At 56.3% G+C, this 27,982-nt stretch overlaps 1 protein-coding gene across 1 annotated transcript; it reads left to right on the top strand.

The window, feature by feature from the left end:
- OAF (out at first homolog) lies at positions 1-27,658 on the top strand. The gene is made up of 5 exons (XM_061576870.1): positions 1-1,418; positions 7,416-8,183; positions 20,914-21,048; positions 23,384-23,561; positions 26,060-27,658. The coding sequence occupies exons 2-5, from the start codon at positions 7,608-7,610 to the stop codon at positions 26,509-26,511; spliced, it is 1,341 nt and encodes a 446-aa protein (XP_061432854.1). The 5' UTR covers positions 1-1,418; positions 7,416-7,607; the 3' UTR covers positions 26,512-27,658.
- Positions 27,659-27,982: the final 324 nt, after the last annotated feature.

The raw sequence follows: 27,982 nt of genomic DNA on the forward strand, positions 1-27,982 counted from the left end.
TGTGTGTGCGGAGAGACAGAGAGACAGAGACAGGGAGAGTGAGGGCTGTGTGTGTGCAGAGAGACAGAGAGAGAGACAGGGAGAGTGAGGGCTGTGTGTGTGCAGAGAGACAGAGAGAGAGAGACAGGGAGAGTGAGGGCTGTGTGTGTGTGTGCAGAGAGAGAGACAGAGTGAGGGCTGTGTGTGTGTGGAGAGAGACAGGGAGAGAGACAGGGAGAGAGGAGGAGAGAGCTGTGTGGGGAGAGAGACAGGGAGAGTGAGGGCTGTGTGTGTGTGTAGAGACAGAGAGACAGAGGGCTGTGTGTGTGTGTGTGTGGAGAGAGAGACAGGGAGAGTGAGGGCTGTGTGTGTGTGTAGAGCCAGAGAGACAGAGAGACAGAGGGCTGTGTGTGTGTGTGTGTGGAGAGAGAGACAGGGAGAGAGGAGGAGAGAGCTGTGTGCGTGGTGAGAGTGGGGGGAGGGAGAGAGAGCGGCAGGGGAGATGCAAGGGGGCAAAGGCTGAAGGATTTAGACCAGACACGCGTACACACGCAGACACGCGTACACACGCAGACACGCGTACACACGCAGACACGCGTACACACGCAGACACGCGTACACACGCAGACACGCGTACACACGCAGACACGCGTACACACGCAGACACGCGTACACACGCAGACACGCGTACACACGCAGACACGCGTACACACAGAGACACGCGTTTACACACACAGACACATGTACACACAGAGACACGCGCACACACACACAGAGACGCGTACACACAGAGACGCGTACACACAGAGACGTGTACACACAGACACGCGTACACACAGAGACACGCGTACACAGAGACACGCGTACACACGCCGCAGAGACAATGAGCACGCAGACACAGCGGCTGTGTGCGTGTGTGCAGAAGACGCATAGGGGGTGTCAGCCAGCAGTGAATTGATTGTTCACCACGTACAAATAGATAGCACACACAGAGACACACACACACACACAGAGACACAGAGAGACACACACACACAGAGACACACACACAGAGACACACACACAGAGACACACACACACAGAGACACACACACACAGAGACACACACACACAGAGACACACACACAGAGACACACACACAGACACACGTGTATGCACACGCGTAATGAGACGCACACACACACGTGTAGCTACAGCGTACGGAGATGCAAAGATCCAGCGTGTAGCCTTGCGTAGCAATTGAGGACAACTCACACACACACGCACAATCACAGAGACACACACACACAGAGACACACACACACACGCACAATCACAGAGATACACACACAATCACACACACACAGAGACACACACACAGAGACACGCGCGCGCATAGAGACACCTACAGAAGATACGAAGAATACCAAGGATTTGACGGGGTTGGATTCCTAGCTAAGGTCAGTGTCTGTGTACACGTGTCTGTGTACACGTGTATGTGTACACGTGTATGTGTACACGTGTATGTGTACGCTGTGTGTGTGTACGTTGTGTGTGTGTGTGTGGTACACGTGTGTGTGTGTGTGGTACACGTGTGTGTGCGTGTGTGTGGTACACGTGTGTGTGTGTGTATGGTACACGTGTGTGTGTGTGGTACACGTGTGTGTGCGTGGTACACGTGTGTGTGTGTGGTACACGTGTGTGTGCGTGTGTGTGGTACACGTGTGTGTGTGTGTGTATGGTACACGTGTGTGTGTGTGTGGTACACGTGTGTGTGTGGTACACGTGTGTGTGCGTGTGTGTGGTACACGTGTGTGTGTGGTACACGTGTGTGTGTGTGTGGTACACGTGTGTGTGTGGTACACGTGTGTGTGTGTGTGTGGTACACGTGTATGTGTGTGTGTGTGGTACACGTGTGTGTGTGTGGTACACGTGTGTGTGTGTGGTACACGTGTGTATGTGTGTGGTACACGTGTGGTACACGTGTGTGTGTATGTACACGTGTGTGTGTATGTACACGTGTGTGACCAGTGACGATTATCTGAACCGGGTCCTGGGTCTCCCCTAGGCCGACTCAGCCTCAAATTAGTACCTGGTGTAGCGGTGTGTAGTAAACATCGCCACTGGGGAGACAAAGGCGGCCGGGCGTGGTGCTGGCCACCCACCCCCTCGTGTGCCGTGCCGGCCTTCATAGGTGGTGCTACTCGCTAACAGCACTTGCCCCTACAGTCTGTTGAGGCTGTAGGGGGGATCTTTGTCTTTGCATCTGTGTGTATCTCGCTGTATCTACACGTGCGTATATCTCTCTGTGAGTATCTGTGTGTGTGTCTGTGTGTGTGTATCTGTGTATCTATCTGTGTATCTATGTGTGTGTGTATTTCTCTGAGTATCTGTGTGTGTATCTCTGTGTGTGTGTCTATCTGTGTGTGTGTCTATCTGTGTGTGTATCTCTGTGTGTGTGTCTATCTGTGTGTGTATCTCTGTGTGTGTGTCTATCTGTGTGTCTATCTGTGTATCTCTGTGTGTGTGTATCTCTCTGAGTATCTGTGTGTGTATCTCTGTTTGTGTGTATCTCTCTGTGAGTATCTGTGTGTGTATCTGTGTGTGTGTGTATCTCTGTGTGTGTCTATCTGTGTGTGTGTCTGTGTATCTATCTGTGTGTGTCTGTGTGTGTCTCTCTATTTGTGTGTCTATCTGTGTGTGTTTCTATATGTGTGTATCTCTGTGTGTGTGTCTATCTGTGTATCTATCTGTGTATCTCTGTGTGTGTATCTCTCTGTGAGTATCTGTGTGTGTATCTCTCTGTGTGTGTATCTCTGTGTGTGTCTATCTGTGTGTATGTCTGTGTATCTATCTGTGTGTGTGTCTATCTGTGCGTATGTGTATTTGTATGTGTGTCTATATGCGTGTGTGTCTATCTGTGTGTGTCTCTCTATTTGTGTGTCTATCTGTGTATGTGTCTATCTGTGTGTGTTTCTATATGTGTGTATCTATCTCTGTGTGTGTCTATCTGTGTGTGTCTGTCTATCTGTGTGTGTCTGTATATCTGTGTTTGTGTCTATCTGTGTGCGTGTCTCTGTGTGTGTCTCTCTGTGTGTCTATCTGTGTGTGTGTGTCTATCTGTGTGTGTCTGTCTGTGTGTGTCTCTCTGTGTGTCTATCTGTGGTTCTGTCTCTGTGTGTGTCTATCTGTGTGTGTGTCTATATGTGTGTGTCTACCTGTGTGTCTATCTGTCTGTGTGTCTATATGTGTGTGTCTACCTGTGTGTCTATCTGTGTGTGTGTGTCTACTGTGTGTGTGTCTATCTGTGTGTATCTGTGTGTGTGTCTATCTGTGTGTGTGTCTATCTGTGTGTGTCTATCTGTGTGTCTATCTGTGTGTCTATCTCTGTGTGTCTATGTGTGTGTCTATCTGTGTGTGTGTCTATCTGTGTGTGTTTATCTGTGTGTCTATCTCTGTGTGTCTATGTGTGTGTGTCTATCTGTGTGTGTGTCTATCTGTGTGTGTCTATCTATCTGTGTGTGTGTCTATCTATCTGTGTTTGTCTATCGGTATGTCTATCTGTATGTGTGTCTATCTGTGTGTGTGTCTATCTGTGTGTGTCTATCTGTGTGTGTGTGGCTATCTGTGTGTGTCTATCTGTGTATGTGTCTATCTGTGTGAGTGTCTCTCTGTTTGTGTCTATCAGTGTGTGTGTGTCTATCTGTGTGTGTCTATCTGTGTGTCTCTTTGTGCGTGTATCTGTGTGTGTGTCTATCTGTGCGGTGTGTCTATCTGTGAGTGTGTCTATCTGTCTGTGTGTCTATCTGTGAGTGTGTCTCTCTGTATGTGTATCTATCTGTGTGTGTGTGTCTCTCTGTGTGTGTGTCTATCTGTGTGTGTCTATCTGTGAGTGTGTCTATCTGTCTGTGTGTCTATCTGTGAGTGTCTCTCTGTATGTGTATCTATCTGTGTGTGTGTCTATCTGTGTGTGTGTGTCTATCTGTGTGTGTGTGTCTATCTGTGTGTGTGTCTGTGTGTGTGTCTATCTGTGTGTGTATCTGTGTGTGTGTATCTGTGTGTGTGTCTATCTGTGTGTGTCTATCTGTGTGTGTCTCTCTGTATGTGTATCTATCTGTGTCTATCTATCTGTGTGTGTGTGTCTATCTGTTTGTGTGTACACGTGTCCATCTGCGAGTGAGCGTGGGTAAATGAAGTGTGTTTGTGTCAACATCGCCACTGGGGAGACAAAGGCGGCCGGGCGTGGTGGTGCTGGCCACCCACCCACCCACCCACCCCCTCGTGTGCCGTGCCGGCCTTCATAGGTGCTCGCTAACAGCACTTGCCCCGACACTCTGTCGGGGTGTCTTTGTGTATTGGTCTTCGTACGCCTGGAATCGCGTTTTAATTGGAATTTCTCGGCAATTAAACCTAATTGGCATTCCGCCGATTGATACAAAAACCACGGCACCATCGTAGTCTCAGCTGTTGTGAATGTGCGGGTATCAGCGTTGTGTGTGTCACCGTGTGTGCGTGTGTGCGTGTGTGTGTCACCATGTGTGTCACCGTGTGTGTATCACCGTGTGTGTGTCACCGTGTGCGTGTGTGTCACTGTGTGTGTGTGTGTGGGGAGCGGTGGTGTAGCGGTTAGTGCGCTGCGCTATGAACCTGGCGACCCGGGATCAATTCCCGCTCACGGCCAACACCAATGACGATTATCTGAACCGGTCCTGGGCCTCCCCTAGGTCGACTCAGCCTCAAATGAGTTACCTGGTGCGGTGTGTAAACATCGCCACTGGGGAGACAAAGGCGGCCGGGCGTGGTGTTGGCCATCCACCCCCTCGTGTGCCGTGCCGGCCTTCATAGGTGCTCGCTAACAGCACTTGCCCCTACAGTCTGTTAAGGCTATACAGGGGATCTTTGTCTTTGTTGTGTGTGTGTGTCACCGTGTGTGTGTCACCGTGTGTGTGCGTGTGTGAGTGGCTGGCTGAGGTGCCATCTGTTGAGGAAATACTGAAGGCGATCCAGAGTCTGAGACCAGGAAAGGCACCGGGCAGAGATGATCTCCAAGCGAAATGCTGAGGGAGGGTGGCGTTTGTGCACAGACTGCCCTACATGATATCATAACAACAGTCTGGAACACTGGACGGGTTCCGCAGGATTGGAAGGATGCCCTTGTGGTCCCCCTCTTTAAGATGGGGGACTGCACAGACTGTAACAACTACAGGGGCATCTCACTCCTCAGTGTGCCGGGAAAGGTCCTGGCAAGGATTATTCAATATCGCCTTGCCAGACACGCTGAGGAGAGGATTGCGGAGCCCCAATGCAGTTTCAGGTAAGGGCGGTCCTGCACAGATGCCATATTTTCTGTCCGTCTGCTACAGCAGAGGTGTAGGGAATTCCAACAAGACCTACATCTCTGCCTGGTCAAGGCCTATGATACCATCAGTAGGCTTGGGCTCTGGGTTGTTCTTCGTGTTTTTGGAGTCCCTGACCCTCTGCTCACGATCATTAAGGACTTTCATAATGGTGAGCGGGCCCGGGTAAAACTACGTGGCCGGGAGTCAGAGCCATTCCCTGTTCACCTTGGGGTTGACAGGGATGTCCTCTGGCTCCCACATTATTTAACATCTATTTCTACCACGTAGTTCGTGAAGCCTTCGATGGCTGTACTGGAGGAATTTCCATCTGGTACGGATACAATGGGAGGCTGATCGATGCCCGGGTGCAGTTAAGGGATGGCTCCCTATTGCTCAACCATGTTATGTCTGCCGATGATCTGGTAATGGCTGCTCACTCAGAGGTGGAGTTGGAGGCACTGCTGCTAAGAGGTGGGGCCTTACCATCAGCCCCACCAAAACTAAGCACTTGCCTGGGTATTTTGGACCATCAGACACTCCACCCCCACAACTCCCAATTGGTGATGGGGCAGTAGTGGAGAGTTCCCATACCTGGGCAGTGTGCTCATGACCGGCTCCGGTTTGACAGCAGAGGTCTCACTCCAAATCAGTCGAGTGGCATATTTTCATCGGTTGCGTAACGCTGTGTGGAAGCTACCTGGTCTGTCGCTCCGCACGAAGCTTCAGGTCTTCTCGGCCACGGTCATTCCCTCCCTTCTCTACGCTTGCAAAACATGGACCCCCCTAATGGAGCATCTTCGCCGGTTAGAAACATTTAGGCTGACCTGCCTACGATCCATCCTGGGTTTAACCAGGCTGGATTGTGTGAGGAGCTCACAAATCCTTGAAAGATCCCATCGGTGAGCTCCTCCGACAGGCAAGGCTGCGTTGGCTGGGTCATGTTGGAGGAGGCTTGTGAAGGACGCTGCTACTGGGCAGTTTGAGGCAGTCGCCCTCCAACAACAAACGAGGGTTGAGGAGTGAATCTGACTGGAGTGAGGTGATGGTGGAGGTGGAGGGAGGTGATGGTGGAGTTGATGGTGGAGGAAAGTGGTGGTGGAGGTGGAGGGAGGTGATGGTGGAGGTGATGGTAGAAGGAGATGATGATGGCAAGAGGTGATGGTAGAGGTGATGGTGGAGTGAGGTGATGGTGGAGCTGATGGTGGAGGGAGGTGATGGTGGAGGTGATGGTGATGTTGGTGATGGAGGGAGGTGATGGTGGAGGGAGGTGATGGTGGAGGTGATGGTGGAGGTGATGGTGGAAGGAGGTGATGGTAGAGGTGATGGTGGAGGTGATGGTGGAGGTGATGGTGGAGGTGATGGTGGAGGTGAATGGTGGAGGTGAATGGTGATGGTGATGTTGTTGGTGATGGAGGGAGGTGATGGTGATGTTGTTGGTGATGGAGGGAGGTGATGGTGGAGGGAGGTGATGGTGTTGGTGATGGTGTTGGTGATGGAGGGAGGTGATGGTGATGGAGGGAGGTGATGGTGGAGGTAATGGTGGAAGGAGGTGATGGTGGAAGGAGGTGATGGTGGTGGTGATGGTGATGTTGTTGGTGATGGAAGGAGGTGATGGTGGAGGTGATGGTGGTGGTGATGGTGATGTTGTTGGTGATGTAGGGAGGTGATGGTGACCGTGATTGGTTGAGCGACTGGAGGAGAGAGCTGAACTCTTCCCTGGATCTCACGCTGCCCTCACCCCGTCCCCGTGTCTTGTCGATGTCTTCCCCTCATCATCAACATCATCAACATCATCAACATCATCAACATCATCATCAACATCATCAACATCATCATCATCATCAACATCAACATCATCAACAACATCAACATCATCATCATCAACATCATCATCAACATCATCATCATCAACATCATCATCAACATCATCATCAACATCATCAACAACATGAACATCATCAACATCATCATCAACATCATCATCATTAACATCATCATCACCAACATCATCATCATCAACATCATCAACATCAACATCATCATCACCAACATCATCATCATCAACATCATCATCACCAACATCATCATCATCAACATCATCAACATCATCATCAACAGGAGGAGGAGGTCCCCTGCCTCATCAACACCTTTGAGGGGACACACCAGGACATCGGGCGAGGGGGAGCGATCTCCTGCCGCTCACCCGCCGCTCACCCGCCTCCACCTCTACCTCCACCTCAACCTCAACCTCCACCTCTACCTCCACCTCCACCGCCTCCACCTACGGCCACACCCTCGGCCTGGTCCATCATGGCCAGCGCGTGGTGGTCGTGGTGGTGGTGCTGCAGCTGCTGCTGGATGGTGGCCGCTGTGATGGCCGGAGAAGGAGGAGGTGACGGAGGTGGAGTTGGCGGTGGTGGCGGTGGTGCCGTTGGCGGCGGCGGTGTTGGTGGTGGCGGCGTTGGTGGCAACGTTGGTGGTGGTGGTGGCGGCGTTGGTGGCAACGTTGGTGGTGGTGGTGGTGGCGTTGGTGGCAACGTTGGTGGTGGTGGCGTTGGCGGCGGCGTTGGCGTTGGTGGCAACGTTGGCGTTGGTGGCGTTGGCGGCGTTGGTGGCGTTGGCATTGGCGGCAACGTTGGAGCTGGAGGGCCTCCATTGGTGGTGCGGGTGAGGAGCGTGGGCGGCGAGGTGATCGCCCAAGCGGTCGGCGCCGACAGGCCCCGGCGGGCTCCTCCCGGGGGAGGCCCCGGCGGGGGAGACGAGGCCGCCGCTGCGGCTCGTGGCGGCGGCGGCGGCAGGGACGCTGGGAGGGACGCCGGGGCCGTGTGGCTCGAGTTCCGCAAGGCCGACGGGACCCACGTGTCCATGAGGGCCGACTTCACTCTGGTGAGTAGGCGGCGGCGGCGGCGGCGGTGGAAGTGGTGGTGGTGGAGGGAGGTGGTGGTGGTGGTGGTGGTGGAGGGAGGTAGTGGTGGTGGCGGTGGTGGCGGTGGTGGTGGTGGTGGTGGAGGGAGGTGGTGGTGGAGGGAGGTGGTGGTGGTGGTGGTGGCGGTGGTGGTGGAGGGAGGTAGTGGTGGTGGCGGTGGTGGCGGTGGTGGTGGAGGTGGTGGTGGTGGAGGTGGTGGTGGAGGTGGTGGTGGTGGAGGTGGTGGTGGAGGGAGGTGGTGGTGGAGGGAGGTGGTGGCGGTGGTGGTGGTGGTGGTGGTGGAGGTGGTGGCGGTGGCGGTGGCGGTGGTGGTGGTGGAGGTGATTGTGGAGGGAGGTGATTGTGGAGGGAGGTGGTGGTGGAGGGAGGTGGTGGTGGAGGTGATGGTGAAGGGTGGTTGGAGGTGATGGGTGGAGGGTTGGGGGGAGTGATGGTGGAGGCGATGTTGGAAGGAGGTTGTGGTGCATGTGATGGTAGATGAAAGGCGATGATGGTCGTCGTGGTGAGCGGTGGTGTAGCGGTTAGCGCACTGCGCTGCGAACCCGGGTTCGATTCCCGCTCACGGCCAACACCAGCGACAATTATCCGAACCAATCCTGGGTTTCCCCTAGGTCGACTCGGCCTCAAATAAGTACCTGGTGCGGTGTGTAAACATCGCCACTGGAGAGACAAAGGCGGTCGGGCGTGGTGCTGGCCACCCACCCCCTCGTGTGCCATTCCGGCCTTAATAGGTGCTCGCTAACAGCACTTGCCCCAATAGTCTGTTAAGGCTATATGGGGGATCTTTGTCTTTCTATCAGAATCAGGATTTCTAGGGTTTCAATATTGATTAGCTTGGGCTCACAGAGCCAGAGTATGGCTCTCTCATGGTTCCATATTGTTTCAGATTGGTTATCACACAAATTGTGATCATCACCATCATTACCATCACCACCACTGCCGCCATCACCACCATCACCACCATCATGACCACCAGCACTACTGCCACCAACATCACCAATATCGACACCACCACCATCACCACCACCACCATCACCACCACCATCACCACCACCACCATCACCACCGCTGCCGCCTTCCATCGAGCCAACGGACCGGGACTTGAACCCCTCTGCTGAAGGTCACCCCCCCTCCCCCCCTCGCTCCCCCTCCCCCCTCGCCCCCCCTCCCCCCTTGCCCCCCTCGCCCCTTGCCCCTCTCCCCCCTAGCCCCCCCTCCCCCTTGCCCCCCCTCCCCCCCTTGCCCCCCTCCCCCCTCGCCCCCCCTCCCCCTTGCCCCCCTCGCCCCTTGCCCCCCTCGCCCCCCTCCCCCCTTGCCCCTCTCCCCCCTAGACCCCCCTCCCCCCGCTCCACCCCCGCCCATTCCCCCCCCCCCACTTTCTATTGCCAAAGTGACCTTTGTCACGTGGGGGGGGGGGGGGGGGCGAGGTTCGGACTCCGTCAATGTTTGAACAGCTCTCGGCCGGTCCACAAAACCGCTGGCGGAGCGGCCGTAAACTTGTCGCCCGGTCAACTTGTCGCTCGGGCAACTTGTCGCTCAGGCAACTTCTCTTGCGAGCACCTTCGTGCCCGGTCAACTTTTTGCCTGGTCAGCTTCTCGCCTAGTTTACTTTTTTTGCCATGGTCATCTTCACGTTGCGGTCAACTCCTTACCCGGTCAACTTCTCGCAAGGTCAACTTCTCGCGTAGTCAACTTCTGACCCGGTCAACTTCTCACGTAGTCAACACCTCATCCGGTTAACTTCTTGTGTAGTCAACTTCTCACCAGGGTCAACTTCTCACCCGGTCAACTCCGCACCCGGTCAACTTCTCACCAGGGTCAACTTCTGACCCGGTCAACTCCTCACACGGTCAACTTTCTCACGCGGGCCTGAGGGGGGCGGGGAGGGGTTGAGCGGTGGGGGGCTCTGAGGATTCCTCGCGAATGCCCTTGGGTGGTTGCCCGCCTTGCACTGCCCAAATCCCGCTGAACGCGTCGCGCTGAACGCTGAACGCTTCTCGCTGAACGCGTCGCGCTGAACGCTTCCTGCTGAACACTTCCCGCTGCCTGCGTCGCGCTGCAGATTTTCCGGCTGAACGCTTCACGGCCGTTCGTCTCGGCCGGTGACTTGCGGCGCCGATGGAAATCTCCGCCGGGTTGGTTGGTGTGGGGTGGGGGGTTGGGGGAGGTTTGTGCGGTGGTTTCATTTTCACGGAGACCGAGGTTAATGGGAGTCCTGGGGGGGGGGGGGGTGGTGGAATGACTTACGAGGTCGTAGACATGTCGTGGCGTCGTGAAGTCAATTATCATTGAGAATAATTAATAACGTAATTAATGACATCAATTAATAACATTAATGGGTTGCAAAGAGGGTTGTCACGGTGGCCATGTTGCATTGCGGTCGTCGCGGTTGCCATGTTGCCTGGGGGTCGTCACGGCGGCCATTTTGCCTAGGGGTCATAATTGAGCCCTTGTTGCCTGGGGGTCGTCAAGGCGGCCATGTTGCCTGGGGGTCGTCAAGGCGGCCATGTTGCCTGGGGCCGTCACGGCGGCCATGTTGCTTTGAGTTCGTCACGGCAGCCATGTTGCATGGGGGTTGTCACGGCGGCCATGTTGCCTGGGGGTCGTCACGGTGGCCATGTAGCCAGGGGGTCGTCTTCCTGGCAGCTGATTGGCTGCTGGTGCAGCGGTCGTGACGATGTCATCCTGAAGGAACCGCTCTCACGAGAGTGACACCCAGACGCACTTTGACTTACGATTCGAAGTGGCTTTCTCTTTGTTCTTTTCTCCTTTGACGTTATGAATCGTACGACCATTGCACACAACAGCGGTTTCTGGGTTAGAACGCGTACATATCTAACCAGCCACCTGTACGGTTGTGTCGTTCCTAGACATTCGTTACCACGGCTATTGCAGTCTGCCAGACTTAAGACAAATCTTAAGAGCTTGCTGCGCGCTCAGGTGACTCGTGTCAAGAGCATGTGGTCCGCGTCGTCTGCTGTTCCATCACTACGCAGTCCGGACGATGTTTTTTCTTGGACCCAGAGGTCGCAACCGGGTACCCGATACCCGTACCCTACCCGATACCCGGCTATCCGTACCCGGCTGGGTACGGGTACCCGTTTGCGACCCTGGTGCAGCCGGGTACGGGTACGGGTAGGCCGTGAGTCACTGGTGAGTCACCGTTTGTCACTCATTTCGGGTAGGGTACGGGTACGGGTAGGGAACGGCTACCCGTACCCGGCCGGGTACGGGTACGGGTATCCATTTGCGACCCTGGTGCGGCCGGGTACGGGTACGGGTAAGGAATCAAAACCCGTTTGCGACCTCTGAGGATGACTCTGTCCCCCAGGGTGCCACTTTAGCTCGCACCTGTGACAGGGAGGTCATAAAAGGCGTCTGACTCGCCACTGATTTTCATCTTCAGGTGGGGGACCGCAACACACCCCCAGCATTCCTCGCCTCTTGTTTATGGGGAGGCGAAGCCCACTCGCAGTTTCCCGCACCTCACCGCCACGCTCCCACGCGCCCCCTTCATTCTTTTGTTCAGTAGCAGAGCCACTCCCTGTTGTTTGGCAATGTCCTGCACCACCCCACCACCCGAGTGGAGGACTGCCCCACCCCTCGTAACGAATGGAGCCAGAACCAGGACCACCGGAACCTGCGGTGTCGCACAGACGGTCAAAGGCGGTTTACCGGTCCAGCTCCCGACGGGCAAACGGCAGCCTCTCCTACGCAGTTGAGCGTTCGGGCAATCCCACGTGGCCACTCGTGGTGCTTTTCGAGGGAGTTGGGGAGGGGTGGGGGCTGTGCGGGGTGGAGGGAGGGGGTAGGTGACGTCATAGACGCCTGTCCCACTGGGGCGGGATCTCTGGGCGCAGAGTTAACTTTGATCTTTTCTCTGTGGGTCCCTTTGTGATTTAATTGAAGGTGAAGGGGGAGGTCACCAGCACCCGCCCACCCCCAACACTCGTCCAAAGCACCCACCCACTCAGCCATCCACTCACTCACCCATCTACTCACCATCCACTCACTCACCCATCCACTCACTCACCCATCCACTCACTCACCCACCCACTCACTAAACCACCCATTCACTCAACCACCCACTCACTCACTCAACCACCCACTCACCCACCCACTCACCCACCCACCCCACCCACTCACTCACTCACTCACCCACCCACCCATCCCCCCACTCACCCCCCCCACTCACCCACCCACGCACTCACCCACCCCCCCCCACCCACTCACCCACCCACCCAGTCACTCACTCACTCATCCATTCACCCACTCACCCACCCATTCACCTACCCACTCACCCACCCATTCACCTACCCACTCACCCACCCACTCACCCACTCACTCACCCATCCACCCACTCACCCCCCCACTCACCCACCCACTCATCCACTCACTCATCCACTCACCCACTCACCCCACCCCACTCACCCACCCACCCACCCACCCACCCCACTCACCCACCCACCCACCCCACTCACCCACCCACCCACCCACCCCACTCACCCACCCCACTCACCCACTCACTCACTTACTCACCCCACCCCACCCACTCACCCCACCCACTCACCCACCTCCCCACTCACCCACCCCCCACTCACCCACCCACCCACTCAACCACCTACCCACTCACCCACCCACCCAAACACCTACCCACTTAACCACCCACTCATCCCCCCCACCCACTCACCCACCCTCCCATCCACTCACCCACCCTCCCATCCACTCACCCACCCTCCCATCCACTCACCCACCCACCCATCCACCCACCCACCCATCCACCCACCCACTCAATCACCCACCCACCCACCCACTCACCCACCCACCCACCCACTCACCCACCCACCCACTCACCCACCCACTCACCCACCCACCCACTCACCCACCCACCCACCCACCCAATCACCTACCCACCCACTCACCCCACTCATTCACCCCACCCACTCACCCACCCACCCCACTCACCCACTCACCCACTCACCCACCCACTCACCCACTCACCCACCCAATCACCTACCCACTCACCCACCAACCCACCCACTCACCCACCCACTCACCCCACCCACTCACCCACCCACCCAATCACCTACCCACTCACCCACCCACCCAATCACCTACCCACTCACCCACCCACCCAATCACACCCACTCACCCCACCCACTCACCCACTCACCCACCCACCCACCCACTCACCCACCCACCCAATCACCTACCCACTCACCCACCCACCCAATCACCTACCCACTCACCCACTCACCCACCCACCCACTCACCCACCCACCCACCCACTCACCCACCCACCCACTCACCCACCCACTCACCCCACCCACTCACCCCACCCACCCACTCACCCACCCAGTCACCTACCCACTCACCCACCCACCCAATCACCTACCCACTCACCCACCCACCCAATCACCTACCCACTCACCCACCCACCCAATCACCTACCCACTCACCCACCCACCCACTCACCCACCCCACCCACTCACCCCCCCACCCACTCACCCACCCACCCACTCACCCCACCCATTCACCCCACCCACTCACCCACCCCACCCACTCACCCACCCACTCACTCACTCACCCACCCACCCACCCACTCACCCACTCACCCACCCACTCACCCACTCACCCACTCACCCACCCAATCACCTACCCACTCACCCACCCACTCACCCCACCCACTCACCCCACCCACTCACCCACCCACCCAATCACCTACCCACTCACCCACCCACCCAATCACCTACCCACTCACCCCACCCACTCACTCACCCCCCACCCACCCACTCACCCACCCTGAGCACCAGCGGTGTCTGTGAGCGTGTCAAGAGGGTAAACAGCTGATGGGTGTCCGCCGGTCCCCAACCAACTCCGTGGTGTCGCGCGCATCCCACAGACCCCTGTTGAAGTTCCCACTCCTCGCGGACAAAGGTAAAAGCCCCCCGTGTAGCCTCGACACGCTGTTGGGGCGCAAGTGCTGTCGATGGGGCGGCCAGCACCACGCCCCCGGCCGCCTTTGTCTCCACCCAGTGGCGATGTTTACTACACACCGCACTAGGTACTCATTTTGAGGCTGAGTCGACCTAGGGGAGGACCAGGACCGGTTCAGATAATCGTCACTGGTGGTGTTGGCCGTGAGCGGGAATCGAACTCGGGTCGCCGGGTTTATAGCGCAGCGTAGCGCTAACCATTGCACCACCGCTCCCCACTACACACAGACATACACACACAGACACACCCAGACACACACCCAGACACACACACAGACGCACACATAGACATACACAGACATACACATAGACACACACACAGACACACACACATACATACACACATAGACACACACACATAGACACACACACAGACACACACACATACAGACACACAGACACACACACAGATACACACACACAAACACACACATAGACACACACAGACACACACACATACATACACACACAGACACACACAGACACACATACACACACAGATACACACACACAGACACACACACAAACACACACAGATACACACACACAGACACACACACAGACACACACAGATACACACACACAGACACACACACAGACACACACAGACACACACACAGATGCACACACACATACACACACAGATACACACACACAGATACACACACACAGACACACACACAAACACACAGACACACACACACAGACACAGACACACACAGACACACACAGACACACACACAGACACACACACACAGACACACACACAGACACACACACAGACACACACACACACACAGACACACACACACACACAGACACACACACAGACACACACACACAGACACACACACACACACAGACACACACACAGACACACACACATAGACACACACACACAGACACACACAACACACACAGAACACACACAGACACACACACACAGACACACACACAGACACACACACAGACACACACACACAGACACACACACAGACACACACACACAAACACACAGACACACACACACAGACACACACACACAGACACACACACACAGACACACACACACAGACACACACACACACACACACAGACACACACAGACACACACACAGACACACACACAGACACACACACACAGACACACACACACTGTACGCGGGGGTTGGGTTGGGCTGGGGAATCCTAAAGTACAATGGAGACATGTGACGCCTTCACTTACACACCGCACACGCACATACACACATACACGCACACCCACGCACACTCACACACACACTCACTTACACACCGCCCACGCACACACACATACACACACAGACACACTCACACACTTAAACATACACTTACACACACACATGCACTTACACACTTACACTTACACACACATACACTTACACACACACATACACACACTTACACACTCACACACTTACACACCGCCCACGCACACCCACGCACATACACATACACACATACATACACTTACACACTCACACACATACACTCACACACACTCACACACACACTCACACACACTCACACACACTCATACACTTACTTACACACACACACTCACGCACATACATGCACATACACACACACTTACACACACACTTACACACACTCACACACTCACATACACACACACGCACGCACGCGCAAACGTGCACATACACACACACTCACACACACACACTCACGCACATACATGCACATACACACACACTTACACACTCACACTCACGCACATACACTCACATACACACACACACAGACACACACACACAGACACACACACAGACACACACACACACAGACACACACACAGACACACACACACAAACACACACACACAGACACACACACACAAACACACACACACAGACACACACACACAGACACACACACACATACATACACACACTTACACACACACACTCACGCACATACACTGACATACACACACACTTACACACACTCACGCACATACACTCACATACACACACACACTTACACACACACACTCACATACACACACACTCACGCACTTACACACACACACTCACGCACATACATGCACATACACACACTCACGCATTCACACATACGCTCACACACACATACACACACTTACACATACACAACCTCACACATTCACACACACTCACGCACACTCACGCACATACATGCACATACACACTCACACATACACTCACGCACACTCACACACACTCACATACACTCACTCACACACTCACACATACACAACATCACACACTCACGCACACACACATACACACACATACACGCACTCACACACACATACATACACACACACTCACTCACACACTCACACAACCTCACACACACTCACACACACACTCACACACACACTCACACACTCACACAACCTCACACACTCACTCACACACAACCTCACACACAACCTCACACACTCACACACACACTCACGCACAAACACACACAAACACGCACACATAATCACACACACAAACACGCACATACACACACACTCACAACACTCACACGCTCGCTCACTCAAGCACGCACACTCGCGCACATCCTCACACACTCGCACACACACACAACCTCGCACACAACCTCAAACACGCACACTCGCACGCACGCACACACACCCACACGCATGCACACAAACTCACACACACGCACAAACTCGCACAATAACAAACGCACGCACACTCACACCCATAAAATAACACATTCGCACACTCACACATACTTGCAACACACTCACACACTCACAATCACACACTAACTATCTCACACACGCTCACGATCTCACACACGCTCACGATCTCACACATGCACGCACGCAAACAATCACACACGCACTGGTGAGCGGGTTGGTGGGTGGGTGAGAGGGTGAGTGGGTGGGTGAGTGAGTGGGTGGGTGAGTGGGTGGGTGAGCGGGTGGGTGGGCGAGAGGGTGAGTGGGTGAGTGAGCGGGTGGGTGAGCGGGTGAGTGGGTGAGTGAGTGGGTGGGTGAGTTGGTGAGCCGGGTGAGTAGGTGAGTGGGTGGGTGAGTGGGTGAGTGGGTGGGTGGGTGAGTGGGTGGGTAGGTGGGTGAGTGGGTGGGTGGGTGGGTGAGTGGGTGGGTGAGTGGGTGAGTGGGTGGGTGAGTGGGTGAGCCGGGTGAGTAGGTGAGTGGGTGAGTGGGTGGGTGGGTGGGTGAGTGGGTGGGTGGGTGAGTGGGTGGGTGAGTTCGCCGTGGAGTGACTGGGTGGGTGGACAATTCAGTGTGAGTGTGTGTGTAGGGAGCGGTGGTGCAGCGGTTAGCGCTACGCTGCGCTACGAACCCGGCGACCCGAGTTCGATTCCCGCTCACGGTCACCAACATGAGCGACGATTCTCTGAACCGGTCCCTGGGCCTCCCCTAGGTCGACTCGGCCTCAAATTAGTAAGCCTGGTGTAGCGGTGTGTAGTAGACATCGCCATTGGGGAGACAAAGGCGGCCGGGCGTGGTGCTGGCCACCCACCCCCTCGTGTGCCACAGTGCCGGCCTTCATAGGTGCTGCTCGCTAACAGCACTTGCCCCAGCAGTCTGTGCAGGCTACACGGGGTTCTTTGTCTGTGTGTATTGTGTGTGTGTGTGAGTGCACACACACACGGCACATCTGTAAGTCGTTACAGACCGGAGATCTTCCCCCAAATCCTTCCCTCTCCCCCGTGGGACTCATTTTTCTCACCCCGCACTGACACACTGACACACACACACTGACACACACACTGACACACACACACTGACACACACACTGACACACACACACACTGACACACACACTGACACACACACTGACACACTGACACACACACTGACACACTGACACACACACACTGACACACACACACTGTGACACACACTGACACACACACACTGACACATACACTGACACACACACACACTGACACACACACACTGTGACAGACACTGACACACACACTGACACACACACACACTGACACACTAACACACACACTGACACACACACACACACTGACACACACACACACACTGACACACACACACACACTGACACACACACACACACTGACACACACACACTGACACATACACACACTGACACACACACACTGTGACACACACTGACACACACACTGACACACACACACACTGACAAAGATAAAGATCCCCCGTATAGCCTGAACAGACTGTAGGGGCAAGTGCTGTTAGCGAGCACCTATGAAGGCCGGAACGGTACACGAGGGGGTGGGTGGCCAGCACCACGCCCGACCGCCTTTGTCTCCCCAGCGGCGATGTATACACACCGCACCAGGTACTCATTTGAGGCTGAGTCGACCTAGGGGAGGCCCGGGACCGGTTCAGATAATCGTCACTGGTGTTGGCCGTGAGCGGGAATCGAACCCGGGTCGCCGGGTTCATAGCGCAGCGCGCTAACCGCTACACTACCGCTCCCCACTGACACACACACAACAACAACCGCCATTCGCCACTAAGTGGCGGTGACGTCACCACGATGCTTGTGCCAGGCCAAGTGCACCTTGAGGCCACGTGAAGTGTCGAAAGCCCGCTGGCAGGAGGTCACGGGGCAGACCCACACACACACACTGACACACACACACTGACACACACACACACACTGACACACACACACTGACACACACACACACACTGACACACACACTGACACACACACACTGACACACACACACTGACACACTGACACACACACTGACACACACACACTGACACACTGACACACACACTGACACACACACACTGACACACACACACTGACACACACACACTGACACACACTGACACTGACACACACACACTTGGCACACACACTGACACTGACACACACACACTTGGCACACACACTGACACACACACACTGACACACACACACACACTGACACACACACACTGACACACACTGACACACACACTGACACACACACACTGACACACACACACACTGACACACACACACTGACACACACACACTGACACACACTGACACACACACTGACACACACACTGACACACTGACACACACACTGACACACACACACTGACACACACACACACTGACACACACGCACTGACATGACACACTGACACAGACAGATACACCGATGACCTGGCCATAGGAATGTGGAATGCCCGTCCCTGGCTCGACGACTTTAGGTTCAACATCACACCCCCGCATTGATCCCAGCTATCACTTGGATGGACTCGCTCCTGCCCTGCTAACGTGGAGTTGCGTGTCACACAGGGAGTGAAGGTCTTCAAGGTGCTGGTGCTGGGGGAGATGGAGCGGGGTCAGGATGAGTACCGCACTGTGTGTGTGTGTGTCACACTGTGTGTGTGTGTCACACTGTGTGTGTGTGTCACACTGTGTGTGTCACTGTGTGTGTCACACTGTGTCACTGTGTGTCACTGTGTGTGTCACACAGGGAGTGAAGGTCTTCAAGGTGCTGGTGTTGGGGGAGATGGAGCGGGGTCAGGATGAGTGTCACACTGTGTGTGTGTGTCACACTGTGTGTGTGTTACACTGTGTGTGTGTGTCACTGTGTGTGTGTGTGTCACTGTGTGTGTGTGTGTCACACTGTGTGTGTGTGTCACACTGTGTGTGTGTGTGTCACACTGTGTGTGTCACTGTGTGTGTGTGTCACACTGTGTGTGTGTGTCACACTGTGTGTGTGTGTCACACTGTGTGTGTCACTGTGTGTGTCACACTGTATGTGTCACACAGGGAGTGAAGGTCTTCAAGGTGCTGGTGCTGGGGGAGATGGAGCGGGGTCAGGATGAGTACCGCACTGTGTGTGTGTGTGTCACACTGTGTGTGTGTGTCACACTGTGTGTGTCACTGTGTGTGTCACTGTGTGTGTCACTGTGTGTGTCACACAGGGAGTGAAGGTCTTCAAGGTGCTGGTGCTGGGGGAGATGGAGCGGGGTCAGGATGAGTGTCACACTGTGTGTGTGTGTCACACTGTGTGTGTGTGTGTGTCACACTGTGTGTGTCACTATGTGTGTCACTGTGTCACTGTGTGTCACTGTGTGTGTCACACAGGGAGTGAAGGTCTTCAAGGTGCTGGTGTTGGGGGAGATGGAGCGGGGTCAGGATGAGTGTCACACTGTGTGTGTGTGTCACACTGTGTGTGTTACACTGTGTGTGTGTGTCACTGTGTGTGTGTGTGTCACTGTGTGTGTGTGTGTCACACTGTGTGTGTGTGTGTCACACTGTGTGTGTGTGTGTCACACTGTGTGTGTGTGTGTCACACTGTGTGTGTGTGTCACACTGTGTGTGTGTGTCACACTGTGTGTGTCACTGTGTGTGTCACACTGTATGTGTCACACAGGGAGTGAAGGTCTTCAAGGTGCTGGTGCTGGGGGAGATGGAGCGGGGTCAGGATGAGTACCGCATTGTGTGTGTGTGTGTCACACTGTGTGTGTGTGTCACACTGTGTGTGTCACTGTGTGTGTCACTGTGTGTGTCACTGTGTGTGTCACACAGGGAGTGAAGGTCTTCAAGGTGCTGGTGCTGGGGGAGATGGAGCGGGGTCAGGATGAGTGTCACACTGTGTGTGTGTGTCACACTGTCTGTGTGTGTGTGTCACACTGTGTGTGTCACTGTGTGTGTCACTGTGTGTCACACAGGGAGTGAAGGTCTTCAAGGTGCTGGTGCTGGGGGAGATGGAGCGGGGTCAGGATGAGTACCGCACGAGCTGCTTCATCGCGCGACTCCACGCACGCGAAGTCCTCTCGCCAGAGTCCGTCAGCAAACTCCGCCAGGTGGCGCCCCTCACCACCACGCTCACCAGTCCACTCACCACCACGCTCACCAACCCACTCACTAGTCCACTCACCAGCACACTCACCAGCACACTCACCAGCTCACTCACCAGCACACTCACCAGCTCACTCACCAGCTCACTCACCAGCCAACTCACCAGCTCGCTCACCACCACATTCACCACCACGCTCACCAACCCACTCACCACCACGCTCACCACCACGCTCACCAGTCCACTCACCAGCTCACTCACCAGCCCACTCACCACCACGCTCACCAGCTCACTCACCACCACGCTCACCAGCCTACTCACAAGCTCACTCACCAGCCCACTCACCAGCCCACTCACCAACCCACTCACCACCACGCTCACCAGCTCACTCACCACCACGCTCACCAGCACGCTCACCAGCTCGCTCACCACCACGCTCACCAGCTCACTCACCACCACGCTCACCACCACACTCACCACCACGCTCGCCAGCTCGCTCACCACCACGCTCACCACCCCGCTCACCACCACACTCACCACCACGCTCACCAACCCACTCACCACCACACTCACCACCACGCTCGCCAGCTCGCTCACCACCACGCTCACCACCCCGCTCACCACCACACTCACCACCACGCTCACCACCACACTCACCACCACGCTCACCACCACGCCCACCACCACGCTCACCACCACACTCACCAGCCCACTCACCACCACGCTCACCACCACGCTCACCAGTCCACTCACCAGCTCACTCACCAGCCCACTCACCACCACGCTCACCAGCTCACTCACCACCACGCTCACCAGCCTACTCACAAGCTCACTCACCAGCCCACTCACCAGCCCACTCACCAACCCACTCACCACCACGCTCACCAGCTCACTCACCACCATGCTCACCAGCACGCTCACCAGCACGCTCACCAGCTCGCTCACCACCACGCTCACCAGCTCACTCACCACCACGCTCACCACCACACTCACCACCACGCTCACCACCACACTCACCACCACGCTCACCAGCCCACTCACCACCACACTCACCACCACGCTCGCCAGCTCGCTCACCACCACGCTCACCACCCCGCTCACCACCACACTCACCACCACGCTCACCACCACACTCACCACCACGCTCACCACCACGCCCACCACCACGCTCACCACCACACTCACCAGCCCACTCACCACCACACTCACCACCACGCTCACCACCACGCTCACCACCACGCTCACCAGCTCGCTCACCACCACACTCACCACCACGCTCACCACCACGCTCACCAGCTCGCTCACCACCACGCTCACCACCACGCTCACCACCACGCTCACCAGCTCGCCAGCTCGCTCACCACCACACTCACCACCACACTCACCACCACGCTCACCACCACGCTCATCAGCCCACTCACCACCACACTCACCACCACGCTCACCACCACACTCACCACCACGCTCACCACCACGCTCACCACCACGCTCACCATACTCACCACCACACTCACCACCACGCTCACCACCACACTCACCACCACGCTCACCACCACACTCACCACCACGCTCACCACCACGCTCACCACCACACTCACCACCACACTCACCACCACGCTCACCACCACACTCACCACCACGCTCACCACCACGCTCACCACCACGCTCACCACGCTCACCACTACGCTCACCACCACAGTCACCACCACGCCCACCACCACGCTCACCACCACGCTCACCAGCCCACTCACCACCACACTCACCACCACGCTCACCACCACGCTCATCACCAACGCTCACCACCACGCTCACCAGCTCACTCACCAGCTCACTCACCAGTCCACTCACCACCACACTCACCACCACGCTCACCAACCCACTCACCACCACGCTCACCAGCCCGCTCACCAGCTCGCTCACCACCACGCTCACCAGCTCACTCACCACAACGCTCACCACCACGCTCACCACCACGCTCACCAGTCCACTCACCACCATGCTCACCACCACGCTCACCACCACGCTCACCAGCCCACTCACCAGCTTGGGTTCACGATGGCCATGTGTGGTGTGTGTGGTGGTGTGTAGTGTGGTGGTGGCGATGGTGGTGGTGAGCAGTGTTGTGGTGAGCGGTGGTGGTGGTGAGCGGTGCGGTGGTGAACGGTGGTGGTGGTGGTGGTGGGCAGTGTGGTGGTGAGCGAGCGGTGCGGTGGTGAGCGGTGTTGTGGCGGCGGCGGTGGTGGCGGCACAGAGGGAACCCCGCTGTGTGGTGGTGAGCTGTGCGGTGAGCGGTGCGGTGAGCGTTGCGGTGAGCGTTGCGGTGTGTGTCGGTGTCGGTGCAGCGGAACTCGGCGGTGGTGCGCGGTGCGGGGGAGAGCCGCCCCGCTGAGACGCTGCGCATGGAGCTGCTGGTGGCGCTGAGCAACGCGACGGAGCGTGCGGCCCGCCTCTACAGCGCCTGCACCGACGCCTGGGACGCGGCGTACAGCAACGCCGACACCGTGCGGGCCCTCAACCGCGGTGAGACGCACACGCAGAGACACGCGTGGAGAGACACGCACGCAGAGACACGCGCACAGAGACACGCCGCCAGAGACACGCGCGCAGAGACACGCGCGCAGAGACACGCACGCAGAGACACGCGCGCAGAGACACGCACGCAGAGACACGCGGAGAGTCAGGGACTCCGAAAATGGAAATTCCCCCGGTACAGCTATTGAAGGCTTCACGAACTACGTGGTCAAAATAGATGTTAAATAATGTGGGAGCCAGAGGACATCCCTGTCGCACCCCAAGGTGTACAGGGAATGGCTCCGACTCCAGGCCACGTAGTTTTACCCGGGCCCGCTCACCATCATGAAAGTCCTTAATGATCGTGAGCAGAGGGTCAGGGACTCCAAAAGCACGAAGAACAACCCAGAGCCCAGGCCTACTGATGGTATCATAGGCCTTGACCAAGTCAATAAAGCAGAGATGTAGGTCTTGTTGGAATTCCCTACACCTCTGCTGTAGCAGACAGAGAAGAAAATATGGCATATGTGCAGGACCGCCCTTTCCTGAAACCGCATTGGGGCTCCGCAAGCCTCTCCTCAGCGTGCCTGGCAAGGCGATGTTGAATAATCCTTGCCAGGACCTTTCCCGGCACACTGAGGAGTGAGATGCCCCTGTAATTGTTACAGTCTGTGCGGTCCCCCTTCTTAAAGAGGGGGACCACCTGGGCATCCTTCCAGTCCTGCGGAACCCGTCCAGTGGTCCAGACTGTTGTTATGTCATGTAGGGCAGTCTGTGCACAAATGCCACCCTCCCTCAACATTTTGCTTGGGAGATCATCTCTACCTGGCGCTTTTCCTCAACAGATGGCATCTCAGCCAGCCACTCACAGGGGGTGACTAATACTTCCAATATTTGAGGCACCGCAGCCTCAGCAGGGTCATCCCCACTTTGCCCCATGATCTTTTCCAGTCTGAGGGATTTTCCCGTCTCTCAATACCTCACAGAAATGCTCAGCAAATCTGCAAACCTGTTCCTGGGGGTCAGAGATTGGATCCCTGTTCTTTCCCCTAATGATAGTGATAGGTGTGGTGCTGCAAGTTACTTTTTTGATGGAGTTTGAGTGATTTGTGATCACGGGCCACTGAGGCAGACTCCATCTCCTCAGCACCCATCTTTACAGCGTCTCATGGCGCTCCGAACCTCCGAGCGAAGGCTGCGGTAAGCCTCCTCAATCTCTGACGTGGGATGCTGTAGCCGATGAGAGTGGGCCTGTCGGGTTTTCTCCGCCAGCCTGAACGCCTCCTCTGTCAGCCAGGGTCTCTGGGGAGGTTTGGACCGTGTACCCAAAGCAGCCATTGCAGCTGCATGAGCCACAGTCCTAAATCTCACTCATTTCCCTCGGCATCAGAAGTGGGAGACGATGCCAACCCCATCTGCAAGCCATCATGAAATTCTCACTTGCAACTTTCATCAGCTAGCTGAGACCATCCCACTGTGGGTTTGAATGGGGTCCTGGGTGGACATCCACCACCGGAGTGGAAGTATGGCAGGCGCATATTAAAGATGAAAAATCGATGGTCAGTGGGCAGATCAGCTCCACGTTAGGTCCTGGTGTCAAGGACATGGGCTCGCATCTGCTGTTTCGTCGCTATATATTGTGCAGATGCGTCGATACCGGAACAGCGTGTTGGTAATTACAAGCCCATGGGCTGTACAAAAATCTTGCAGCCTCCCAGCGTTGTTATTGAGTGATCTGGCCCATGCCTTCCAATCACTCCAGACCAGCATCATGACCAACTCAGGAATTAAAGTCACCCAACAAGATGACTCTATCTCGAGGGGCCACTTTAGCTAGCACCTGTGACAGGAGGTTATCAAAGGCATCTTACTCATCGGCCTTGCCTGCATCTCTCCACTGATGTTCATCTTCGGTGGGGGCATAACTAACTATGACCACCACTCCTCGCCTCCGGTTGATGGGAAGGCGAGACCAAAGTAGCCTGGGGCTTACAGCTTCCCACACCTTACCGCCACGCTCCCACGCCCCCTTCATTCGTTTGTTCAGAAGAAAAGCCACTCCCTGTTGTTTGGCAGTCTCCTGCCCCGAGTGGAGGACTGTCCACCTTTCATGGTGGCAGGAGGCAGAACTGGTCCACCGGACCTCCTGAATACTGCAGAGATCCAGGCGGTACCGGTCCAGCCCCTGACAAAGGAGTGGCAGCCTCTCCTCCGCAGTGAGCATTCGAACATTCCACGTGGCCACCCACAGTGGCTTTTTGCTGTTTCTGGAGGAACCCCGAGGGTGAAGATTAAGTCTCCTGGCTCTGCAAAATGGGGTTTGGCCAGGAGACGTCATAGACGCCTGTCCCCCCGGGGCCTCTGGCACAAGCTTAGCTGATATTTTTCTCACGCTTTTGTGGTAATTAATTGAAGGTGGAGGGGTTACCTGTGCCAAGGGGTTACCAGCTACACGGGGGACCTTAATCTTTTTCTCTGTCCTCCCCCCCCCTTCTCCCTTGGCACAGGCGGCGGGCCTCCGGTGATGACCATCCTCGCTCAGCTCAACCTCCCCGTCTCGCCCGCCCCCTCGCCACCACCGGGCTCGCCGCCTTCCTTCTCACCGCCGTCACCATCTTCACCGCCGCCGCCGCCGCCGTCACCGTCGCCGCCTCCCTCGCCGGCCTCGCCGCGGTGCCGCGAGTCTCGCTCGCCCTCCGCGCCCTGCGTCTGCCGCTGCGCCGTCTGCGTGGAGTGGCTTCCGTGCGGACTGCGCAAGTGCAAGGTGGCTCAGCTGCAGCAGCAGCAGCAACAGCGCCTGCAGCAGCAGCAGCAGGGCGTGGGAGGAGATCGCGAGGACGGAAGCCCCGGAGGGTCGGACGTACGGACGTGCGGGGTGCGGGCCTGCAGCAAGTGCTGGACCTTTGAGTTCATCGTCCCCTCCCGTAACCTCTGCCTGTGGGGAGACGATGGCGCCTGATTGGTTGGAGGGTGTGGGGCGGGGGGGCGGAGGGGGGGCGGGGTACTGGCATGTGATTGGCTGATGCGGTGTTGGCCGGTAAGGTGACGCGCCATTGGGCTGCCGGGACGTTCGAGAGGTCGGGTTTGTTGGGGTGTGGCGTGCGATTGGCTCACGTCGTTCTGGGTTAGCGTGGGATTGGCTCGTGGTGGCGCCCGGTTAGCTGACGTGTGATTGGTTGCTGGGACGCTTGAGGGGTCGGGCTGTTGGGGTGTGGCGTGTGATTGGCTCGTGGTGGCGCCTGGTTAGCTGACGCTGATTAGCTGATGAGGTATGCCGGTTAGCTGACAGATGATTTGCTGACGCGCTGCGTGGTTTTACATTTCCCACAATTAACAGCTGTTTTAAACGTGGAGATAAAATCACCCAAGTTAGAATTCGCGTGCCGTTCTTTAAACACTGACACTTACAATTCACTCGGAAAACTGAACCCAAGGTCTCTATTATTATCATTGCTTGCAGTAAAATCGTCAATGTTAACGTTTAAGGAACCGCACGGCCGATTTAGTCTTTGACCAGGAGCTGTCATCCGTCCATACTTCCCCTCCGGCCGGGTACGGGTACGGGTACCCGTTTGCGACCCTGGTGCGGCCGGGTACGGGTAGGCCGTGAGTCACCGGTGAGTCACCGTTTGTCACTCATTTCCCGACGTCTTGTCTCTTCTCACAATTCAAGTTCCTAGAATCAACCCACCCGCGCCTGCAACATGGCTTCATCCCAGAGGTCGCAATCGGGTACCCGATACCCGTACCCCACCCGTACCCGGCCGGGTACGGGTGGGGTACGGGTACAACCGGGTACGGGTACCCGTTTGCGACCCTGGTGCGGCCGGGTACGGGTACGGGTAAGGAATTAAAACCCGTTTGTGACCTCTGCCGCACGCGGTTAGACCCGTTGGCCTGACGTTGGCCTGACGTTGGGCTGACGTTGAGCCTGACGCTCCGGGTATTCCGGGGTGCCCAGTAAACATGTGATCGTCCGCGAGGGAAGTCCGCCGCTGTTTTTTCGCGTTAAACGTCCGACCGACGTTCGTCCGACGTTCTGTTTATACAGCGAGCCAGGAGGTGGATTGAAAGTCGTTCACTCATTGACAGAGCCCCCCCCAACCCCCCCCCAACCCCCCCCCAACCCCCCCCAACCCCTCCCCTCAACGAGCAGCCTCAAACGACTCCGGCGGTTGCTCGTATGGCTTCACTCCTTGCCCCGGGGTAAACGTGGAATGTTGGCCCAACGTTGGGTCAACGTTGGATCAACGTTGGAAGTGAATCGGGTGCCCTGAACACGGCACATGGAACGTTGGGCTCAACGTTAGATCAACGTTGGGTCAACGTTGGGTCAACGTTGGGTCAACGTTGGGTCAACGTTGGAGGTGAACCGGGTGCCCGGAATACGGCACATGGAACGTTTGGCTCAACGTTGCCTCAATGTTGCA

The sequence above is a fragment of the Lethenteron reissneri genome, chromosome 62 (genome assembly GCF_015708825.2).
Source record: "Lethenteron reissneri isolate LAM-NWPU_2019-01 chromosome 62, ASM1570882v1, whole genome shotgun sequence".
NCBI classification, from domain to species: Eukaryota; Metazoa; Chordata; class Hyperoartia; order Petromyzontiformes; family Petromyzontidae; genus Lethenteron; species Lethenteron reissneri.

What these genes read in the sequence shown, in the direction of transcription:
- OAF (XM_061576870.1), top strand. Translation starts at nt 7,608, where the DNA reads ATGGCCAGCGCGTGGTGGTCGTGGTGGTGGTGCTGCAGCTGCTGCTGG. An exon ending in TGAGGGCCGACTTCACTCTG is followed by an intron (nt 8,184 to 20,913) that starts GTGAGTAGGCGG and finishes TGTGTCACACAG; the next exon opens with GGAGTGAAGGTCTTCAAGGT. An exon ending in CCGTCAGCAAACTCCGCCAG is followed by an intron (nt 21,049 to 23,383) that starts GTGGCGCCCCTC and finishes GTGTCGGTGCAG; the next exon opens with CGGAACTCGGCGGTGGTGCG.